Raw genomic sequence first — 17654 nt, forward strand, 5'->3', positions numbered from 1 at the left:
GAGGGGACTTTTAAGTACTTCCCTAAAGTGGAGAAGAGGAAATTAGGCAGTAAAATTTTTTGTTTATCATAAAATGTAGCCTAAATTCTTCCTTGGTCTGGATGTTGAACTGAAGTTGAAGATGCATGGTGATACTATAATATCGTCTCTGTTGTCATTGAAGAAGCATCTGAATTACATTCTTTTCACCTTGCACCATGTGATTTCAAACTATGTAATGAAGCTGCTTAGTTCTTAGTTCTGAAACATTATTTTTCACTTCAGCTTAAGTGACCTAGATATTGATTTAGGATAAACTAAAGAAGGTGGGAGGTTTTTTACTTTTTTTTAACTGTTGTGATTGTTTTGCATTGAATTTGCATTGATTTTTAACAAAATCTTAAAGCAAAGATATTGCAGGACAGGCTAAAATAATCTTGCCATAAACAGTGACGTTGTGTTTTTAAAACTGTAAATTGTAAAATGGTGTCCATTTTAGAGAAGAGACGGTTGTCTCTCACCTCTCTTGTATTCTTGTAGAAAACATTTCCTTAGCCTATCTATGCTTCTCTTATTATCTGTATCCAAAGACAAGGGAGTAATGTACTTTGTGATTAAATTCTTGTTTTATCAGTTACAAACTACCAGATTCTGATAGTTTATTCATTGTAGAAAAGCTTATGATAGTTTATCTAATAGGCAGAGGACATAATTTAGTTTTGGAAGTGTGAACCAAATGCTAGCTTTGGAACTACAAAGGATTAAAAAATTTAATTTAAATTATTATATTCTGCAGAAGATCATAATATTTGTTCCTTTATTTGCCAAATTAGATTATCAGAATTTTCAGCTCTAAACAGTACATGACGAAACTTGGAAAACCACAATCCATTTTGCATTAAATAGTTAAACTAATCAGCTAGCTGAATAAAGGGAAATAGAAATAATCCTATAGAATTTCCCTCCCCCCCCCCCCCCCCCCCCCCTTTATATCGAGGAGTGGTAAGAGGTTTACTTCAAATTTGTATTTCTTTTCAAGGAGAAAATAATTTCAGACTTCAAGATTCTGATTTCTGGGTTGGCGCATTCCATAAAGTAAGGATGAAATGTCAATTTATAAAATTTTGATTAATTTATAACATTAACTCAAAAATTGAATCATGGGATGTGCTAATGTATAGATAATTCTTTACTCTGTTAAAGATTAAAATGTTACAGCTTTGTTTCATGACTTGCAAACTTAACTACTGGAAAAGCTGTCATTTGCGTTGGGTTGGGCAGTTGTCATACCTGAAGATTTTTTTTATTTGCTGCGTAGAAAATCTGCCGAAGCACTCTGTATCTGTGAGAAAGAGATCAACTGTTTGCATCAACAGCTACAAGAAACCAACAAAGAACTTGCACAGACTAACAAGAACAGAGAATCATTAGTTCAGGAGAATGACAGGTTACAAGAACATCTTTCTAATACTAAGCAAGAACTTCAGGTATGTTTGTACAGAGAACCCTTGACTAAAAAGGAAAATAGTGTATTTTTCAAGTAGTGCATAGAATTGGTAGGCCCTCATCTGAAGTAAATCTGCAAACTAATTTTTAAGCTCATTTTTTCAAACTCTGATTTTTCCCTTACTACTCAGCTCACTTGTGTAAAGAGGACCAACTATTCTTATGTAATTCTTTGGATGTTTTTCTTGAGGAACAGCTGATTTATGATCTCCCCCCCGCCCCCCCCGATTTTCAAGTAAAAACAATGTGGCAGTTATAACTATTGCTTATATGGAAAAGTACTATAAAGAAGGCAGCAAATGTTTCTTACACTGTGCTGTGACTGGCATAGAGTATTTAGCAAGTCAAATTCATAAGCTTTTAATAATTTAACAGTACACATAATAACATTCAAAACTTTATTAATAATATTGTATTTATGTTCCTTTAAAATGGCCTTTGGGTAAAAGATGCTGGAAATACTTGGCTATAATACAATGCTACATTACCTACGGTGTTATTTATCTGTGTTCAGTTCCTAACGAAAGTAGTTAAAATACTTAAAGTGTCATTTCATGTACACACAATGCTTATGCATCGATGTGTTTTCCAAGCAGCTAGAAATTAAGCTTAATGCCTATAGTAGTTCATCACTGTGTAATGTTCTGGGTTTTCTTCAACTTCTTACCTTCATTTAGGTTTTCTGATATTCGATCTTTCTTCTCTGTACTTATTCTACTGCTTAGGAAATCTTTGTCTTTGAAAATTCTGCTCACCTGGTTTTCTCTTCTAGAAGCCCTACCCAGTTTCCGAAGGATCAAATTAACTTCACCTGGTCTTAGGTAATAAAAGTCATTAAGGCTCCCTTTTAAGTGATGAAAAGTCCTCCAGGAGGAGATTCATCCCATCCCTGTTTTTAAAGTGATCATTTTACCTGCCTGACTCCATTATAGACGAAGTGTAGCCAACTAATTTAGATCAGGTACCTAATTCTGCACTGCAAAAATTAGGCAAGATAACTCTCTCTCTAAATGACTCTTCTCTGAAACATACCGATTGTTTCTCTTAGCGCCCTCTTTGAGTTTTCTAGAAAAGTCGACGTTTGTAGTAGCTTTAACCACCAAAGGTACTCCAGGAAATCACTATTTTTTTACCTTCTCTCAGAATCACAGTTGATACTGATGAGGTCAAGTTGGTATGACATGCAGCCTCCTGTTGCTTCTAGCTACTTTTGAAAGCTTCCTGGTTTTCTTTGCAATGCCTGGATGCTTGTAGAAGCAGTTAGAAATAAAAAGTCTTAGCCTCACAGGATTTTTTTTTTTTAATAGGCTTGCCTCTATAATATGTGTTCATTCCTCTAGGTCCTTCCATTTGTTTAGGTGATATTCAAAGTATTTAAAGTAGCATTCTAATTTCTTCACTTAAGCTTACTGGAAAAGTTCACAGATTGCCAGAGCACCTTTCTTAGCAACTTACAGCCTTTTCACAACAGGAATTGGGATTTCTCTATAGCTTTCTCCACCCCCAACCACCCCCTTCCCAGGTTCTTGCAGCTGAATGTTCTAGTAATTTTGTAAGGAAGTTTCTGAACAGAGCAGTTCAAGACAGCCTTTCTGCATTTTTTTTCCTCATTCTGTTCTCTTTCTCAAGCAATACTTGCCAGGAATTCTGTGTGCATTCTAATACTTGTGGCTTTATTTCCTCTGATTAGGATATAACTGCTTAATTAGTTAATTCAACTTTTTAGCTGTCTTTACTTTTTCCACTGTGGGCTTTTATGAGACTGTAATGTGTAAAAATGGGGCAGACTATTTTGTTATGAGTGTCTAGCTGCTAAATAAACCATCTGTATTTTTCTTTTTAACCACTACATTCTTTTGTTGACATTTCTCTTTTTAAGAATGTTTAGTATTATTTGTAAGTCAAAGAAACAAAATATTTTTGACAAATGCAAAATTTTGTCTACAGAAATACACCTGGTTTGGTTTTTATGTAGCCTTTAAATAACAAGTTAATAAAGCCACAGGTGTTTGATACACACTAATTCTATTTTTTATAAAGGTACAAACAGTATACTTTAACCTTATAAAACAAATCTTTCTTCATAGGTGCTATATAAAAAAATAGCAGACTACCAAAATGAGCTTGATGGTATGAAGTTGAAAGCCCAGGATTCAAACACAGATATTGTCAGGCTGAAGGGTGTACTGAAGTCTAAAGTGAATATATGGATTAAGCCTATTAATGAAGGCTGTGATTTTAACTAAAAATGAAATTTTAATGATATCTCCATGGAAGAATTTTCTTCCCAGTCCAAACTTATTTGCATTCTAGTAATATGTTTTTATTAGTTTGAGCACATTTCTTAGCTGTTTTTGCATACACAAGTAATGAAGTATATTTCATTGTGGTTTTATTTACATATATAAACACACACACAAACACAGATACATAAGCATATGTGTGTGTTTATTAAAATTAAAAAATTCAGACAGTGAATAATATAGAGACTTGGAACTCTTTTGTCTTTATTACCATATGGGATTAATAGTAAAAATTGCTACACCTTGTGTTTGTAATGTTAATCTAGGCATTTTTAACTGATGTCTTTTGAGGATTAAAATGTGGCCATCTTAAACAAAACACTGGTTCTTGAGTAGTCTCTCAATGTTTTGGTTAAATGGCAAAGTTTTCAGTGGAAAGAGAACATCCAATATCATGTCATGCCTGTAGATCTATAGCTATCCCTGTTTTGTGAAGCTTACTGTAAATTATTAAACAAACAAGCTTTATGTGTTAGGAGAGAGAGAACTGCGAGCTTTTGGAGAATTACCGGAAAGCCTGTGAAGAAGGAGAAAGTTGGGAAGCAAAATGCCATCAAGCAGAAGCCGGTTGTAGCTCTGTTAGACTGGCACTGACTAGTGCAGAGTCTGAGAATCACAGGTTGAAAGAGAAAGCTGAGTCCCTTGAAAGAGAGATGAAGCAAGTAAGTTGAAATAGTTCTTTCCATGGTTCACCCTTGAAATGGTCTGGTAGTATTTTAAGGCTGCAACAGTTTAAAATTATGGTTAATGCTGTTTCTCATATTTTAAAGATTTTTGCTATAATGAACTGTATGGAGTTTGAGCTTATTTAATAATATGACTAGAATTCCACTTGTCACACTTCAAAAAAATCTTTAAAAATAACAGCGTATTTCAAGGAAAATATTATGAATTATGAAATGCTCTCATGTTTGGAATGACTGAAGGCATAAAGTCACACACAATTCCCCAGCACACCTGAAATATTACTAGTGCTTTGTCAGCTTACGTTCCTGTCTCTACTTTTCTTGCTTCCAGCTGTTCGGCCTTCTTTCCACTGCTTTAGATGTCCCAAAGAGCCTCTTCCCCCTTGAAAATCTGAAGAACTTAAAGGGAAATACACAGCATGGCTTTGGCAATATGTTATGAACGTACAAACTATCCATGCAAGTTAGATACTCAAGAGGAACTGAACTGCTACTGTTCAGAAAGTGTATGAGAATCTAACAGTAGCAAAACAGCACAGAGAGATTGGGTGGCAGATCTTGCCTTTTTTAATACAGTAAAATGGGTACATGGTCTTAGTTTGTCCAGTGGGCCTCACATGGGTAGAATTTTCATCCTTCTAATTTCTGCCCACATGCCTGCCATGACGTATAGGAATGAACAGGCCTCTTCATGAAATCTGTGTCAACAAATTGAGTCAGAATTCAGATGTCATATTCAGGTTCATAGCAGTTATGTGTAAGGCACATATCTAAAACACAGAAATTTTTTCTCAAAAATCTTAACATGCTTGGCAGTGCTGTGTGTTCCTTGTGGGTTTTTTTTTTTAGGCAAGATGGAGCTAGAATTTGAGGTGCTCCCCTTACTACCATCTCTTTGGATCTCATTCCTAATAAATCCTTCAAGGAAGTAACTGCTTTATCTCCCTCTTTGCTCTGTTAACCTCCCAGGCTCATTCTGCCACCCACTGAAAATTAAGTAGTTAAAAGTGACTGGAAATAGAAGTCTTACCGGGCAAAGTACAGACATTTTTCAAAACAGAAAAGCCTAAGTTATGTTAAATATACCACATTTTAAATGCTTTTAGTCAGAACTGCTTCTGCTGGCTTGTTGACTTCTCTTTAGTGTGACTTCTGTCATCTCTTAGTCATGCCTGAGTTTATGGATGACAGCAGTATAAACATGACCTTTCCATATCTCAGCATTCACTTATCATTTACATGCAAAAATACATTTTATTGATAAATAAGAGGGTCTCATCTGAAAATGAAATGCGGCCCATGGCAGAATTTTGAACCTTATTGGGTCTGCAGGAGGAGTAGCATTGTAGGAACAGAGTTTAAAATGTCAGTAGCTGATAATTGCTGTCAGAAGCAAGAACTCTTCTCTTCTATTTTTATATATGGGAGTTATTTAAATAAATAACTTTAAAGTGTATTGCAGAATAAATGGCTGCTGCCTCTTAACGTTCACCACAATTACATAGAGTTCTTTTTGCAGGATTTTAAAATCAGTTTTAAATTTTCTTTGCAATAGTGTTTTGATTATCTGATACTGCTTTACTGTAGCATTTAACAATAGAAGCAGCATACCAGTCTCAGATTTCTGCTTTAAGCAAGTCTCTTGTGAAAATGGAAGAAGAGTTTCAAAACATACATTGGGAGAGAGTTTCTATGCTTGCAAATCTCACATCTGCACAAGAACTTTGCATTAAACTAAATGCAGTCAAAGAATGATTGAATCAGCAGTTAACTTCCACAGCAGAGAAAGTAGAAAGGGTATGTGAAATACATTAGAAAAGTAAGTTTATGTTGACACTAAGGGATCTAAATCTACTTTAGGACCTAGAATGATCAAAGAAATCCTTATTGACTATTAGTGTTTCAATTTTTTGATTGTTTAATTTGGCATTCCTCAGGGGCTTACTCTTCAGAGGGTGGATGCTGTATACTATTTGAAAAGCACACTGTTTTGCAGGGGTTTACTACCAATAACAGTTGGGACTTTAAAAATTACTGGTTGTTTCCTTGAAAAATATCTTGGATTTTACATCCAGTCACTGAGTAAGCAGAATAGCTGCATTAATTTATTAGCAAAGAAACTTGACATGGACTTAAATGCTTGGATGTTTTAGAAAGTATCAATATCTTTTTAATACTCTTTCCTTAATTTCCCTTGAAAATCCCTTGATTTTTACAAAACCTACAGAATTAATGTTTGATAGGCAAATTTTAAAAAACTCAGCTTGGATAAACTCTGAAAAATTGTTCATACATACTCAGATTCAGATATTTTCTGTATGATTCTGTCACTGTCCAGTCCATCCTTTGCTCCAGATGAGATAATTTCTTGTTCACAGGCTTCCAGCATTCTCTTTTAACCTTTATGCCTTTTCCATACACTATGGGTAAAGCTGCTGTTTGGCAGTTGGTTGTTTGTCCCAGCCAAATGTGTGTGATGTCTTTTGTATGTTTGTGGAATCCTCTACTATAGGGAAGAGTTCCAGTATATGACTTTTGTCTGAAGCTTTTGTGAGACCTAATATATCTAAGCCTTCCTGGATCCTTCTGTGAGATTGTCAGTGAAGGGCTTGCTGGGTCTGTGGAGAGCAGCAACAGTTTCAGGAGAGAAAAATGCAGAAGTGCAGTTGGAGAGTTGTAGAAAGTCTGAAGTTGAAGTTTTCACTAATGTTTTCATACCTTTCAATAAGTAGTCTTTCAACAGCCACATATAACCTTCAGATAGGGGTATTTTACATAGTATTCCAATGCAGAAATCTGCATTACTACATTGCAGCATATGTATATACAGAATTGGAAACTAAGCCTGATGCTGAATAATACTGTTCTTTCAGCATTTCTAATACTGTTTGTTTTCCTGTAACATTTGCTGTTTACAGTTTTCAGTATTCTTCTGTTCTGAAATACAAAAGTAGAATATCAAACCTGTTTACTGGCAAAGGAACTAGATATTTGATTGACAATTAGTAGAAAATTGGATCTTTCAGACTGAAGAAACCTTTTTAATTTGGTAAAACAAAAAATGTTGAGTTTTGCTTTGGAAAGGTATTTCATAGCATTTTGTCATTTATATCAAGTGCATTTATATTCTGATTTATACACTGGGTGAATTTATAAATCTTAAACAGGATTTTGACTGAGGGCAAATATAATGCTAATCATCCATCTTGGAGTGAGAACAAATTTTAGTCATTGATCCCAGGCTTCATTTTCCTCTCTCTCTCTCTTTTTAAGATTACCATAATAGATAGCCAGTAAGCTTAAGAGTCATACATCTAAAATTTTAAAACCTTTGTTTAGCTGCAGAGAAAGTATGAGTCATCCCATTCTGAAATAGAGCTGCTGAGGCAACAACTGGGAAATGAAAGAACATCTATGAAAAACCTGGAATCTTTGCTTGTGTCCAGTCGTGAGAAAGAATTTCAGTCTCAGATAGCAAAGCATGAAAAAGACTCTGAAATCCAGTTTCTCAAGGAACAGCTTTCTTTAGAAGAAGATAAACTGTGAGTACATGACCAGGAGAATATTGCAGGTTTTTTCATTCTTCCCAAGTGTATATACACACAGATGGTTTTATATCTAGCTGCATTTCATTTTCAAATGGGTAATATACCTTGGTTACCTTAACAGCAGAAAACACCAAAAACCTGCTTCTGATTCCTCAGCTGTACCCTAATAGGCTTTTCTGTGCAGTGTTATATTTCACTCCAAAAAATGGTCTTAATTGCATGGTATAGCTGCCCTTTTAATTTTGGATAGTTGTATTTAGTAACATACTTGGAGGATTATAGTTGTTCTCTAATTAAAGTGTATGGACTTAACAGTGCTGTGCAGAGTCTAGATTTTACTCAGCTCAGAAATAGAGCAACTCAGCTAGAATGGGAACTGGATATCACCAAAAGACAGCTGGGGACTGAGCGCTTTGAGAGGCAGGTATATATTTTTGTATTGCACTTCCTGCATTTAATTGGGGTGAAATACAACATAGTACTAAGTCTTGGACTAATTAGTAGGATAAACAGTGAAGTTTGGGTTTGCTCTGCTGTACATCTGTGTGTTCAGAGGCTATTCATGTCACTAAATTTAGTCTGTTCAGCTGTTACACACGCTGTCTAAATTACTTGTCTAGATTCCCTTTATAGCCAACAGAATGAGACAGTGAGATAAACTGCCCTCTGGAATTGGCTGGTTTAGGATGGGATGGTTCACTTTCCTGAAGATGCTCATCTGTCTTCTGTCATTTATATTGATGCCTGTCTTGATCTATCGTGAAAGTCCAGGTGACTAGTTCACTATAAAAGTAATTTATAGACTACTAGTTCTGCGATATGAATGGCTACCTTTTGGCTACACCTGTACTTGTAACTAAACTGGGTCAGAACATTGGCTTGAGGGCTATACACAATTGTATACTTGCCCATACAATTTAATTGTTAGTACACACTCTGGAATGATTGTAGCCTGTACCAGCCTGCATTCTCCCAGGAGCTACTTGAGGCACAGGAAGTGCTAGGGATGGTTCCCGGAGAGCAGTATGGCCAAAGTAATTTATTTTTTTTGGTTGGTTTGGGATTTTTTGTTTGTGGAAAGAGGGTTTCACAAAGTGTAGAAGCTTATTTCATATGATTTGGCCATGATACCAGGGAATGGTCACTGGCCTGCTTCGTGAGTTAGTTTATCTGCATAGTCATCGTGTCTTAAGTAGTTCTCTTATCTGTGAAACAACAGTACTTCTCTATTTTGTGGATGTATTGAGGATAAAATGTTACAGCGTCGGGTATTATTTTGGGTGTGTGAAAGAGATGGCTAAAAGAAGCAGAGCGGTGTGATTATAGCACAGGTTTGAGCATCAGGTGTCTTGTTCATTTGTAGTAAATCACTTTGTTGATAATCTGTTTTCTCATAAGTAAGAATGAGGGGTTTGGAGGGGGCATCTCTATACCTGAGGTTAGGTCTTTTGAAGATGGATTTTTTAAATGTCTCACTGTGTATTTCAGTTTCAAATTGGATCCTTCTTTATCCTGAAGTCATGTCAAAAACTGCAAAACTTTTGCGTTAGATGTGCAAGTCAGTTTAAAAGGTGGCATCATTTGTGCTTCTTCAGCTGCACATGAAAAAGAGCCAGACTCTATGCTAATACAGGAGTACCTATGTTTTAAAAGAAACCCTTACCTTCCTCAGGCTGTTGTTTCTCTACTACCCCTATGGAAGTGCATCTATCTCACGGTGTATGGGTGTCCCCCGGTAGGGACTGCAAATGTTTCATCTTGAAGTGTTCATTGGCAGAAAGTTGAATCAGCCTCCATACTTAATCTCTTCTCCTAGTTAAGGATAATTTTGTTTCTTACGTGGTTGCTTATAGTTGCAATAATATCAACATATAGTTTATAATTGGTTAGCAAAACAAATATTAGAGTGAGCCTATGCTGAGGCAAAGATCTCCAGTTTTCATTCTTTAAGAGAATTTATCTTCTGCTTCCAGAGAATTATAAACATAATTACCTGAATTGTTTTGGAAAGAACAAATCTAGGTTCTATTATGCAGTCTGTAAGTCAGTTGCAAAAATAATATGCAGAAATCTTAGACAGCAAAGTTGGAAATATTCTCATATAAAAAGCTGTGGCTGACATAATATTTAGTCTTTGAAAGGCCAGAGGTTTTTTCTTTTTTTGGCTTTTTCATAATATCAAAACAATGTCCCTTCATTATCCAGCAAGGGTTACAAGAATTCTATTTCTTTTCTGTTTTTCCTCAGAAAATCATGCTTTAAAAGAGCAGGTATCTATACCTCTTGCTTGCAGGGAAAGGGATTAAAGCTTCAAGCCAGCTTCTTAGAGCCAATCTAGTTTTCTGGTACTGGCAAGTGAAAACCAGAAAATTAGCCAGAGATGAAAAATACTGTCATTAAAGTCAGTATCATGATAGTATATAATGGAAGCAGCAGCTGTGAGTACTGACTGGGGTTTTTTTGTTGTTAGTTTAAAGAAGTGGGTAGATGATATCCTTGTTCTAACACTGATTTAGCTAGTTGTATTGATTTACTGCCCTGGTGCAGAATGAAATAATGCCTGAAACTAGGAGGAGGAAGCACCAACTGTCAGGTGTTGAATGAGCACCAACACAATGATACCAGGAAACTTAATCTTTCTGTCTGGGTTTTTCTTTACCAGTCAGGAAAAGATCCTCCCCATCCCTCCTATCCTGACTGTGGAAGCAGTTTGGACTTATGTGGAAACAGCAGGTTTGATTTATTGTCCTGTCTAGCTGTGTTGACCAAGCACAGGGACTGTCAGGTACCCCTGGACAGCCCCAAGTCCATGACTTGCCTATCTTTTTATTCCTTTCTGTTTCTTGACCCTCCTTTTTGCTGCCTTTGTGCTTCCCTTTCTCTGCCCCAGTCTTCTCCCAAATAAAAAGCTTGCCTGTAGTTACTTTCCCCAGCTGGTCACAGTTTTGCTACATTCATACCCAAGCTTGGTGTTCTACAGGGTGATGTTACCTCTGAGAGGTGCAAGCAGCTGTACTCTTGACTTCCCATCATTGCCAGCACTGTCTCGGCCTTAAAGACAGTAGAGCATGTGCATAGTAAAGCCCTTAAAAATAATCATGCTAGTAAGAATAGCAGTCAATGTAGATAAGACTGGTTCCATATAGAGTGTGTGTGATACCTCCCCATGCACAAGGTTGTAGGATTTTGGTAGCTAGATGGAAGACTGTTACTGTCTTACTGGGCTCCTGCTGCTAGAGCAAGCTTTTTTTTTTTTTTTGCCTGTAGATTCAGCTTCATGGGCGGGTTCTGTATCTGGTCACTCTCCTACAGGTTTTGGCGATTTGCTTCAGCAGTTCACTCCATAAGTAGGTCTGTGGTAAAAGCTAAGCCATGCTGGGGCCAGTTTCAGTCCAATACCACACAGTCAGTATTTGTTATACCTTCATTTGCAAGGTTTTGGGCAACTTGGAGTCCTTTTTTCCAGCCTGGGTCAGTGCTATCCTCCCAAAATACCCATTCATTTATGAGAACTGTTGTCCAGGTTTTACCGGGGTTATACACTGAAACTCAGGGGTTGTTGTAACTATCCTTCCTAGTAGTTTTCCAATCCAATCCAGACTACATTCTCCCAATGTAAACAATCGATATCCTGAAACCAGAATCCCAGATGAGTAGGTACCTCCAAAATTTTCCAATGTATTATCCAATCCCACGTACTTCCTCCATGTAGATCCAAATGCAGGAGTTACGGATTGATCCAGTATCCAGGCCCCACTCTTGCAGTCAAAATGACTGGACTGCCATTTTCCAACATTCCCACTGGTGAGTCCGGCAGCTCTAAAATATCCATCCGTTCCAGGGCACTTCGGATAGCTGTAGTGCACTAGCCATGCCGACTGAAACAGCACAAGAATATGGCAAGCAACACTGTTCTTACATTAATACCATTGCTGTTCTTAGTGATTATCCTTACGCTGCAGGCTTGTGAATAAACTCTAAAATTAGTTAGGCTCTTCCTCCCTGGAGATTTTTACAAGTTTTGGAGTTTGATCTGCAGCAGCCATGGCTAGCATCTGTCTTTTAGAGAAAATAGACAATGGATGTGTAGAACTAAATCTAAGTAAGGGAGTAATGCAGAGTCACTAATCTGTCTTTCAGAGTATATGATGCAGACCACATCTCCTCTTAAACTATATAAAAAAAGGTGGCAATCTTAAAAAGAAAAAATATTATGATTATGAGTATGAGATCATTTTGATGCTTTTTGAGAAGTGCTTAGTCTCACTGTAAAATAATGTTTATTTAGGGGACGTGCTGTCCAGGAACTTCGATGCGAGAATCGTACAGTCTCACATCAGTTAAGTTCCACGTTAAGAACATCATCACCTGAACAGTCCCATCATCAATATCCTGATTGGTCTCTGGACTGGTCCCTGGAAGGGTAATTGGTTCAACATCATCTGATTTACAAACATTGAGGGGCACAGGTGGGAAATAAATAAAAGGATGAACTCTGATTTTTTTTGTTGAAATATTGACTAAATTCCATGGAGTTACATGGCTTCAAGAGAAGTTAAAAGAAGATTCAGGACCACAATCTGTTGATGATACTCCTTTTATTTCGTTTTATTGAGCTGTATCAAAACTATACGGTTAATAGCAACTACTTGCACCAGGATCCTATAGTCATAAATTCTCAAAACAGTAAGAGAAATAATGCTACAGAAAATCCCTGCTTGACTTGCCACCATTTTGTGCAGGTGTAGATCTAAATATTTTCATCTTTCCTACATTATCTCTAGCCTGTCTTCTTCTAGTAGTTTTCAGAATAGTTTTCACTCTACAGATGTGCATTTTTTGACAAGAAACATAAATGCATTCTAAAAGTCTTCAAATACTTGTAATCCTGAGGAGGAGCAAGCCCAGCTTTCCTTTTAACAGTCAGTGAAATGGAGCCTCCACAGTATGCAGCTACTGCCCTGGCAGTTTCAGTCTCAGCTTAGTTTCATATTTGGTAGCTGCATGCTTGTTGCATCACACTTTTTTTGTAGATTGATGGCAGAATGCATTTAAAAAAGCACCAGCTGAGGGGGAAGAAGCCTCAATTCATGACTTGAAGGAAATAATTTCTGCTTTTGAGATGGTCGTGTACTCCCAGGATGAATTTGGTGAATACTGTGTTAACTGACATCATTAGCTTTGGCACTTGATTTCCTTGTTATCAAAGCCTCCTCTAAATACATATGAGACAAGTTCCTTGGGTCAGTGAGCTGGTTCTGGTGCCCTTAGTAGGAAAACACAGCTGTGCAAGACTGATTTTGTAGCTATTGCCAGTCCTTGATAGCAAGTACAGGGAGTCTTCATTCCTCTGATAAAACTGCATCTACTCCTTATTAGTCTGAGTGCAGCGTAGCTCTTAAATTTGTTGAGATAAGCATTGTATCATTTGGAAGTGTTTAATGTACTTCTAATTACCATAACACTTTCTTCTGTTTTTGATACTGTATGAAGAGGGCTCAATCCATGTAGTCACCACACTGATACTAACGATCATGGTGCTTTTTCTATTTGTATCACTCCCTTTTCAGGGTGATAGAATTCCTTTCTAATTAGTAAACTTCTTGCTAAATACCAAATCAAGACTAATCTTCTACAAACTAGATTATGAATTCGACTCCTTTCTTATTTGCTTTTTGAGTTTGGCGGGGGGGTGGGGGGTTGGCTGCCCTGCTTTATGTGGCATGATCTGCTTTTGCACATTCCTAGAGAACAATGAGTTTAATAAGGACTAAAAATGAAATATGTGAGCCCAGTATAAATAGTTTGTTTGCTTAAAAGCTTCACCTGGTTGAAGCTAAATCTTTCTCAATTAAATCACTGTAGCTTTTGAGTGCTGATGAACTAGATTTTTTCTCCTGCATAATTATTTTCAATTTTTGAGCTCTCAAGATACCAACATAATTCATAACTTTTTTCTTTATCCAGCTCTTTGTTACACTTTTTTGGCCAAGTGGGAGGAACTAGGGTTGCAGCAGATGTACTTATTCATTTATACTAAATGGTTTGGGATTGTTTTCATTAAAAAATCCTGTGCAATGAAAACTGAAACTCTGGGAGCCTGTGCTATGTTTTAAAAGCTTAACTGGAAAGAATTTATTAGATTTGTGTAGTGTAGGGATACAGTGATGAATAAAATAGTCTGTTTGATAAGGCTCTCCTGAGTCAGAGCAGAGATCTGAATCTGGATCTGCTTTGTATGAGTGATTTACATTTGATTTATCTTTGTCTGGGTGAGTGCTCTAATGTCCAGAATACTAAAGTTCTTTCTAAGTTTTATGTCAAGAACTTAGAGTCTATATCAAGAAAAAGACAGAATAGTAGAAATGTCTGAAATATTTGTGAATGATGAAATCATTTCCTTCCCAGCTAACTCTAGAAAGAATCAGAAAAATTCACTGAGACCAGAATGAAAGAGAAAACAGTGTAAAATATGGCCTGAGAGTAAAAGCAAGAACATTGATGCAAATATTTGGGTGTAATCATCAGCAGAATAACAAAATTAAGACTTCTAAAATAGCTACATGGGGAACTGATGAAACATGGTCTAGGTGTAAATTCCTGTTGGATTTAAAGCAGAACACTACTAGAAACAGTCCTCCAGGAGATGAAATTTCATTTTTCAGTTGTTTGAAGACACATTACCAGGGGCTGAAAAACATAGTGTAGAAACAACTACTTGTTGATAGAGAGGCTTCTTCCAAAGCTAATGTCTGACTCTGCAGTACATGAAGCATAATGAGGCATCAGTGCTGGGACCACAATTAATACCCTGCCTCCTCTCCAGTGTTTTGGTGCCATTTTAGCAGACAGACTGTGATGGGAGATGAGGCAGACAGTCACCTGCGTGACTGTGATATCAGAAGTAAATTGAACACTATCTTTTTCTTATTCTTCCATCTTTCTCTCTGTCTGATGCACCAGAACCCATGTTTCAGTAAGGTGAAAAGGATGTGCCTTGTAGTTTGTCTTGCAGACCTAGTGGGAAAGATCTTTTCTGTCTGATTTTCTTAAGTGTCAGGAGTCCAAAGCTTGCATTTCACTTCAAAGAGCATTATAGCACTTCTGTACAATAAAATCTAATCCTTCAAATGATCTGGAGCAGGCTTCCCGGTCTCCTCGAGGTTGAATCAAAGTGCTTTCAAAATCAAAACCTTAAAATTTTGCACATGGAAACATCAGAATGTATTTCTGTATTCACTGAAGTTGAAACAAATTAGATTTCTTTTTTCTTTCTAGGAATTCTTTTTTGAAGGACGTGTAATGTTAATATTCACAACAGCTTGTGAAAACTGCACACTGTCTGGAGAGTTAAAGTTTAATGCTCATGTAATTATCATTTTTCCCTGATGAATGCTAAATTTTATTAAATCTGTTTCACAAATGCTTGTACAGGTTTTTATCACTTCTAACGGTGGTCAGTAGGAAAGCAATCAGTCTAGATGGCTTCCTTTCTCACCCCTCTCCCAGCTCTTGTGTTACTGTGTGAGATGGCCCATCTTGGTAAACAGAAAAAAATTCAGTTTCCATCAACTATACTGACAGCATGCTTTTATTTTAAAAATGTATGTAACTTTAAAAGGTTATTGATTTAACTGAAAAAGGGGGAAATCCCAACAATCCGAAACTTTACTGGGGGGAAAAAAGTGTCTGTATCCAAGTGTTGTGATTGGGATATATTTTTGCGGAACTATGTGAGTATTGTGCTTGAAGGAATGCTGTGCCATCTCAAATAGGAAGAGTTTAGGGATTTTTCCTCCCCCTTCAAACCTGACTGACTTATTACTTTGGATAAATAAGATTGTAATGCCAGCAGATACCAGTGTTTCAATATCCATCTCTGAGGATATGTGGGGTTTTTTTATGTTTCCATACATACTGGAGGTGTGTTCAACTTCTAAGAATTTTATTAAAACTGCACGATGTTTCTACCTAGAGTTCTTTAATATGAGTGAGTTCTGTTTGGTGATAGTTATGGGCACTTAACTTGCTCAGAATTTCCGCACTTTATGTCATAACATTTGTCTATATTCTATTTTCTCACCCTTTTAAATGCAAGAGAAAATGTGAAATTATTTCCTATAAATCATATGGGGAAATCTATACTTCTGTATTTGGAAATAGAGAATGAATTTGTGTTTAATTAATTTAAATTAATAATTTTTAATAGAGTCGTTCTCGCTGTCTTCATAAAAGAATTTTTAAAAAGGCCTCCAGTTTATTTCTGAAAGTAAAGGCATGTTGGTCATGGTAATAGTTTAAATGTACATCTTGCACATATGTTCCTTCATATGAATTTGGTTTCTGCTAACCTGACTACTAAACATTCACATTCGTATTTGAGTAATGATTGAAGACAGCATAACCCATATGAATGCTCCTAACTGCCTTTTAAAACCTGTTGATATGAACTGTAGTTATAATTCTATGTTGCTTTTTGGGAACAGGTAGCCTTAAAAAGCCTCTAAAAGTATTTTGATGAATAATGCAAAAAAAAAAAAAACCAACCCCATAACATAAATTCTAGGATTGTCTTCCATAAAAGCAAGGATATTTTTCAGTACCAGGTGACTTGATTTTAATTTGTAGGTCCTGATTCTTCATTCTTTATTTGGCAGCCAGCCACAGAAGTCATTTCAGCAACGACCGGTGTTAATGGGACTACTTGCAAGTAATAACTGTAGGATCAGACACAATGGTATTCACCATTTCCACATTAGGTAGTTATTAAAAGGCATATTGTACACTTTCCTTGGATAAAAGATGATGATCATGGCATCATCCCAAAAGATGAGCAAATGGCTGGTTGCTTTGCAATCATATTGCCATGGTGATTTTTTAGAAGATGATCACAAACGTTTGAGAAATGTGATCTTAGTCTATAAAACTAATACCCTATCATTTAGAAGATGAGGAGGAGAGATTAGATAAACATAAAATAGATAAACCTGAGTTCTTCTGGGGAGCAGATATACTGTACAGAGGCCCATGTCCTAAGATGTAATTCCTTAGTTGAAATAACAATAGCTTTTCCATATAAGATCATGAAGAAGTCAGCAAAGTAAAAGCACAAGGTTCTTAAGCAATTTGGACTTTAAAATTCTTCTTGTAAGTAGAGAGGATTAAGGGAATGACATTATAAATATCGAGGTGCAATAAACTTGCTTTTTGTAGAGTACTCTGATAAAGTAATAGCCTTTATTATTAGGGTTAGCCTTTGTTTAGAAAACATTACGGAAATTAGAACCTTGTTTTTCTGCAAGCAAATTGCAAAGGGATCATCAGGTCATGGATGGGGCCAAAGGAATGATTTGAAGAAGTCATATTCAGGAACTTTCATCAAATTGATGAGATACAGACTTCAATGGACTTCTGACAGCAATTAATTGTTATGTCATTATTGATGGTTAAAAAAATAATATTATTCAAGTGAGTATATTCCAGACTCTAATATCACTGTAGTGGCAACGCCTTACATCAGACCTAATGCAAAGTCAGGAAGTGCAAGAAATAAAAAATGAAAGAATTAATTGAATTTGAAGTTTGCAAGTGATACATTTTAGTTTAACAAAAAGGCTGCTTGTTGGCAACAT

General features: G+C 36.4%; 1 protein-coding gene across 1 annotated transcript in view; it reads left to right on the forward strand.

The window, feature by feature from the left end:
• The window catches only part of TSGA10 (testis specific 10), a 28308-nt gene extending 15859 nt beyond the window's left edge, over positions 1-12449 (forward strand). Inside the window, exons 11-17 of the mRNA XM_027813407.1 lie at positions 1019-1074; positions 1298-1466; positions 3573-3683; positions 4265-4450; positions 7814-8016; positions 8338-8442; positions 12311-12449. Of these exons, the coding sequence (XP_027669208.1) occupies positions 1019-1074; positions 1298-1466; positions 3573-3683; positions 4265-4450; positions 7814-8016; positions 8338-8442; positions 12311-12449 (969 nt within the window). The remainder of the gene's footprint in view (positions 1-1018; positions 1075-1297; positions 1467-3572; positions 3684-4264; positions 4451-7813; positions 8017-8337; positions 8443-12310) is intronic.
• The last annotated feature ends 5205 nt before the right edge of the window (positions 12450-17654 follow it).

This window comes from Falco cherrug, chromosome 2, assembly GCF_023634085.1.
Source record: "Falco cherrug isolate bFalChe1 chromosome 2, bFalChe1.pri, whole genome shotgun sequence".
NCBI lineage: Eukaryota > Metazoa > Chordata > Aves > Falconiformes > Falconidae > Falco > Falco cherrug.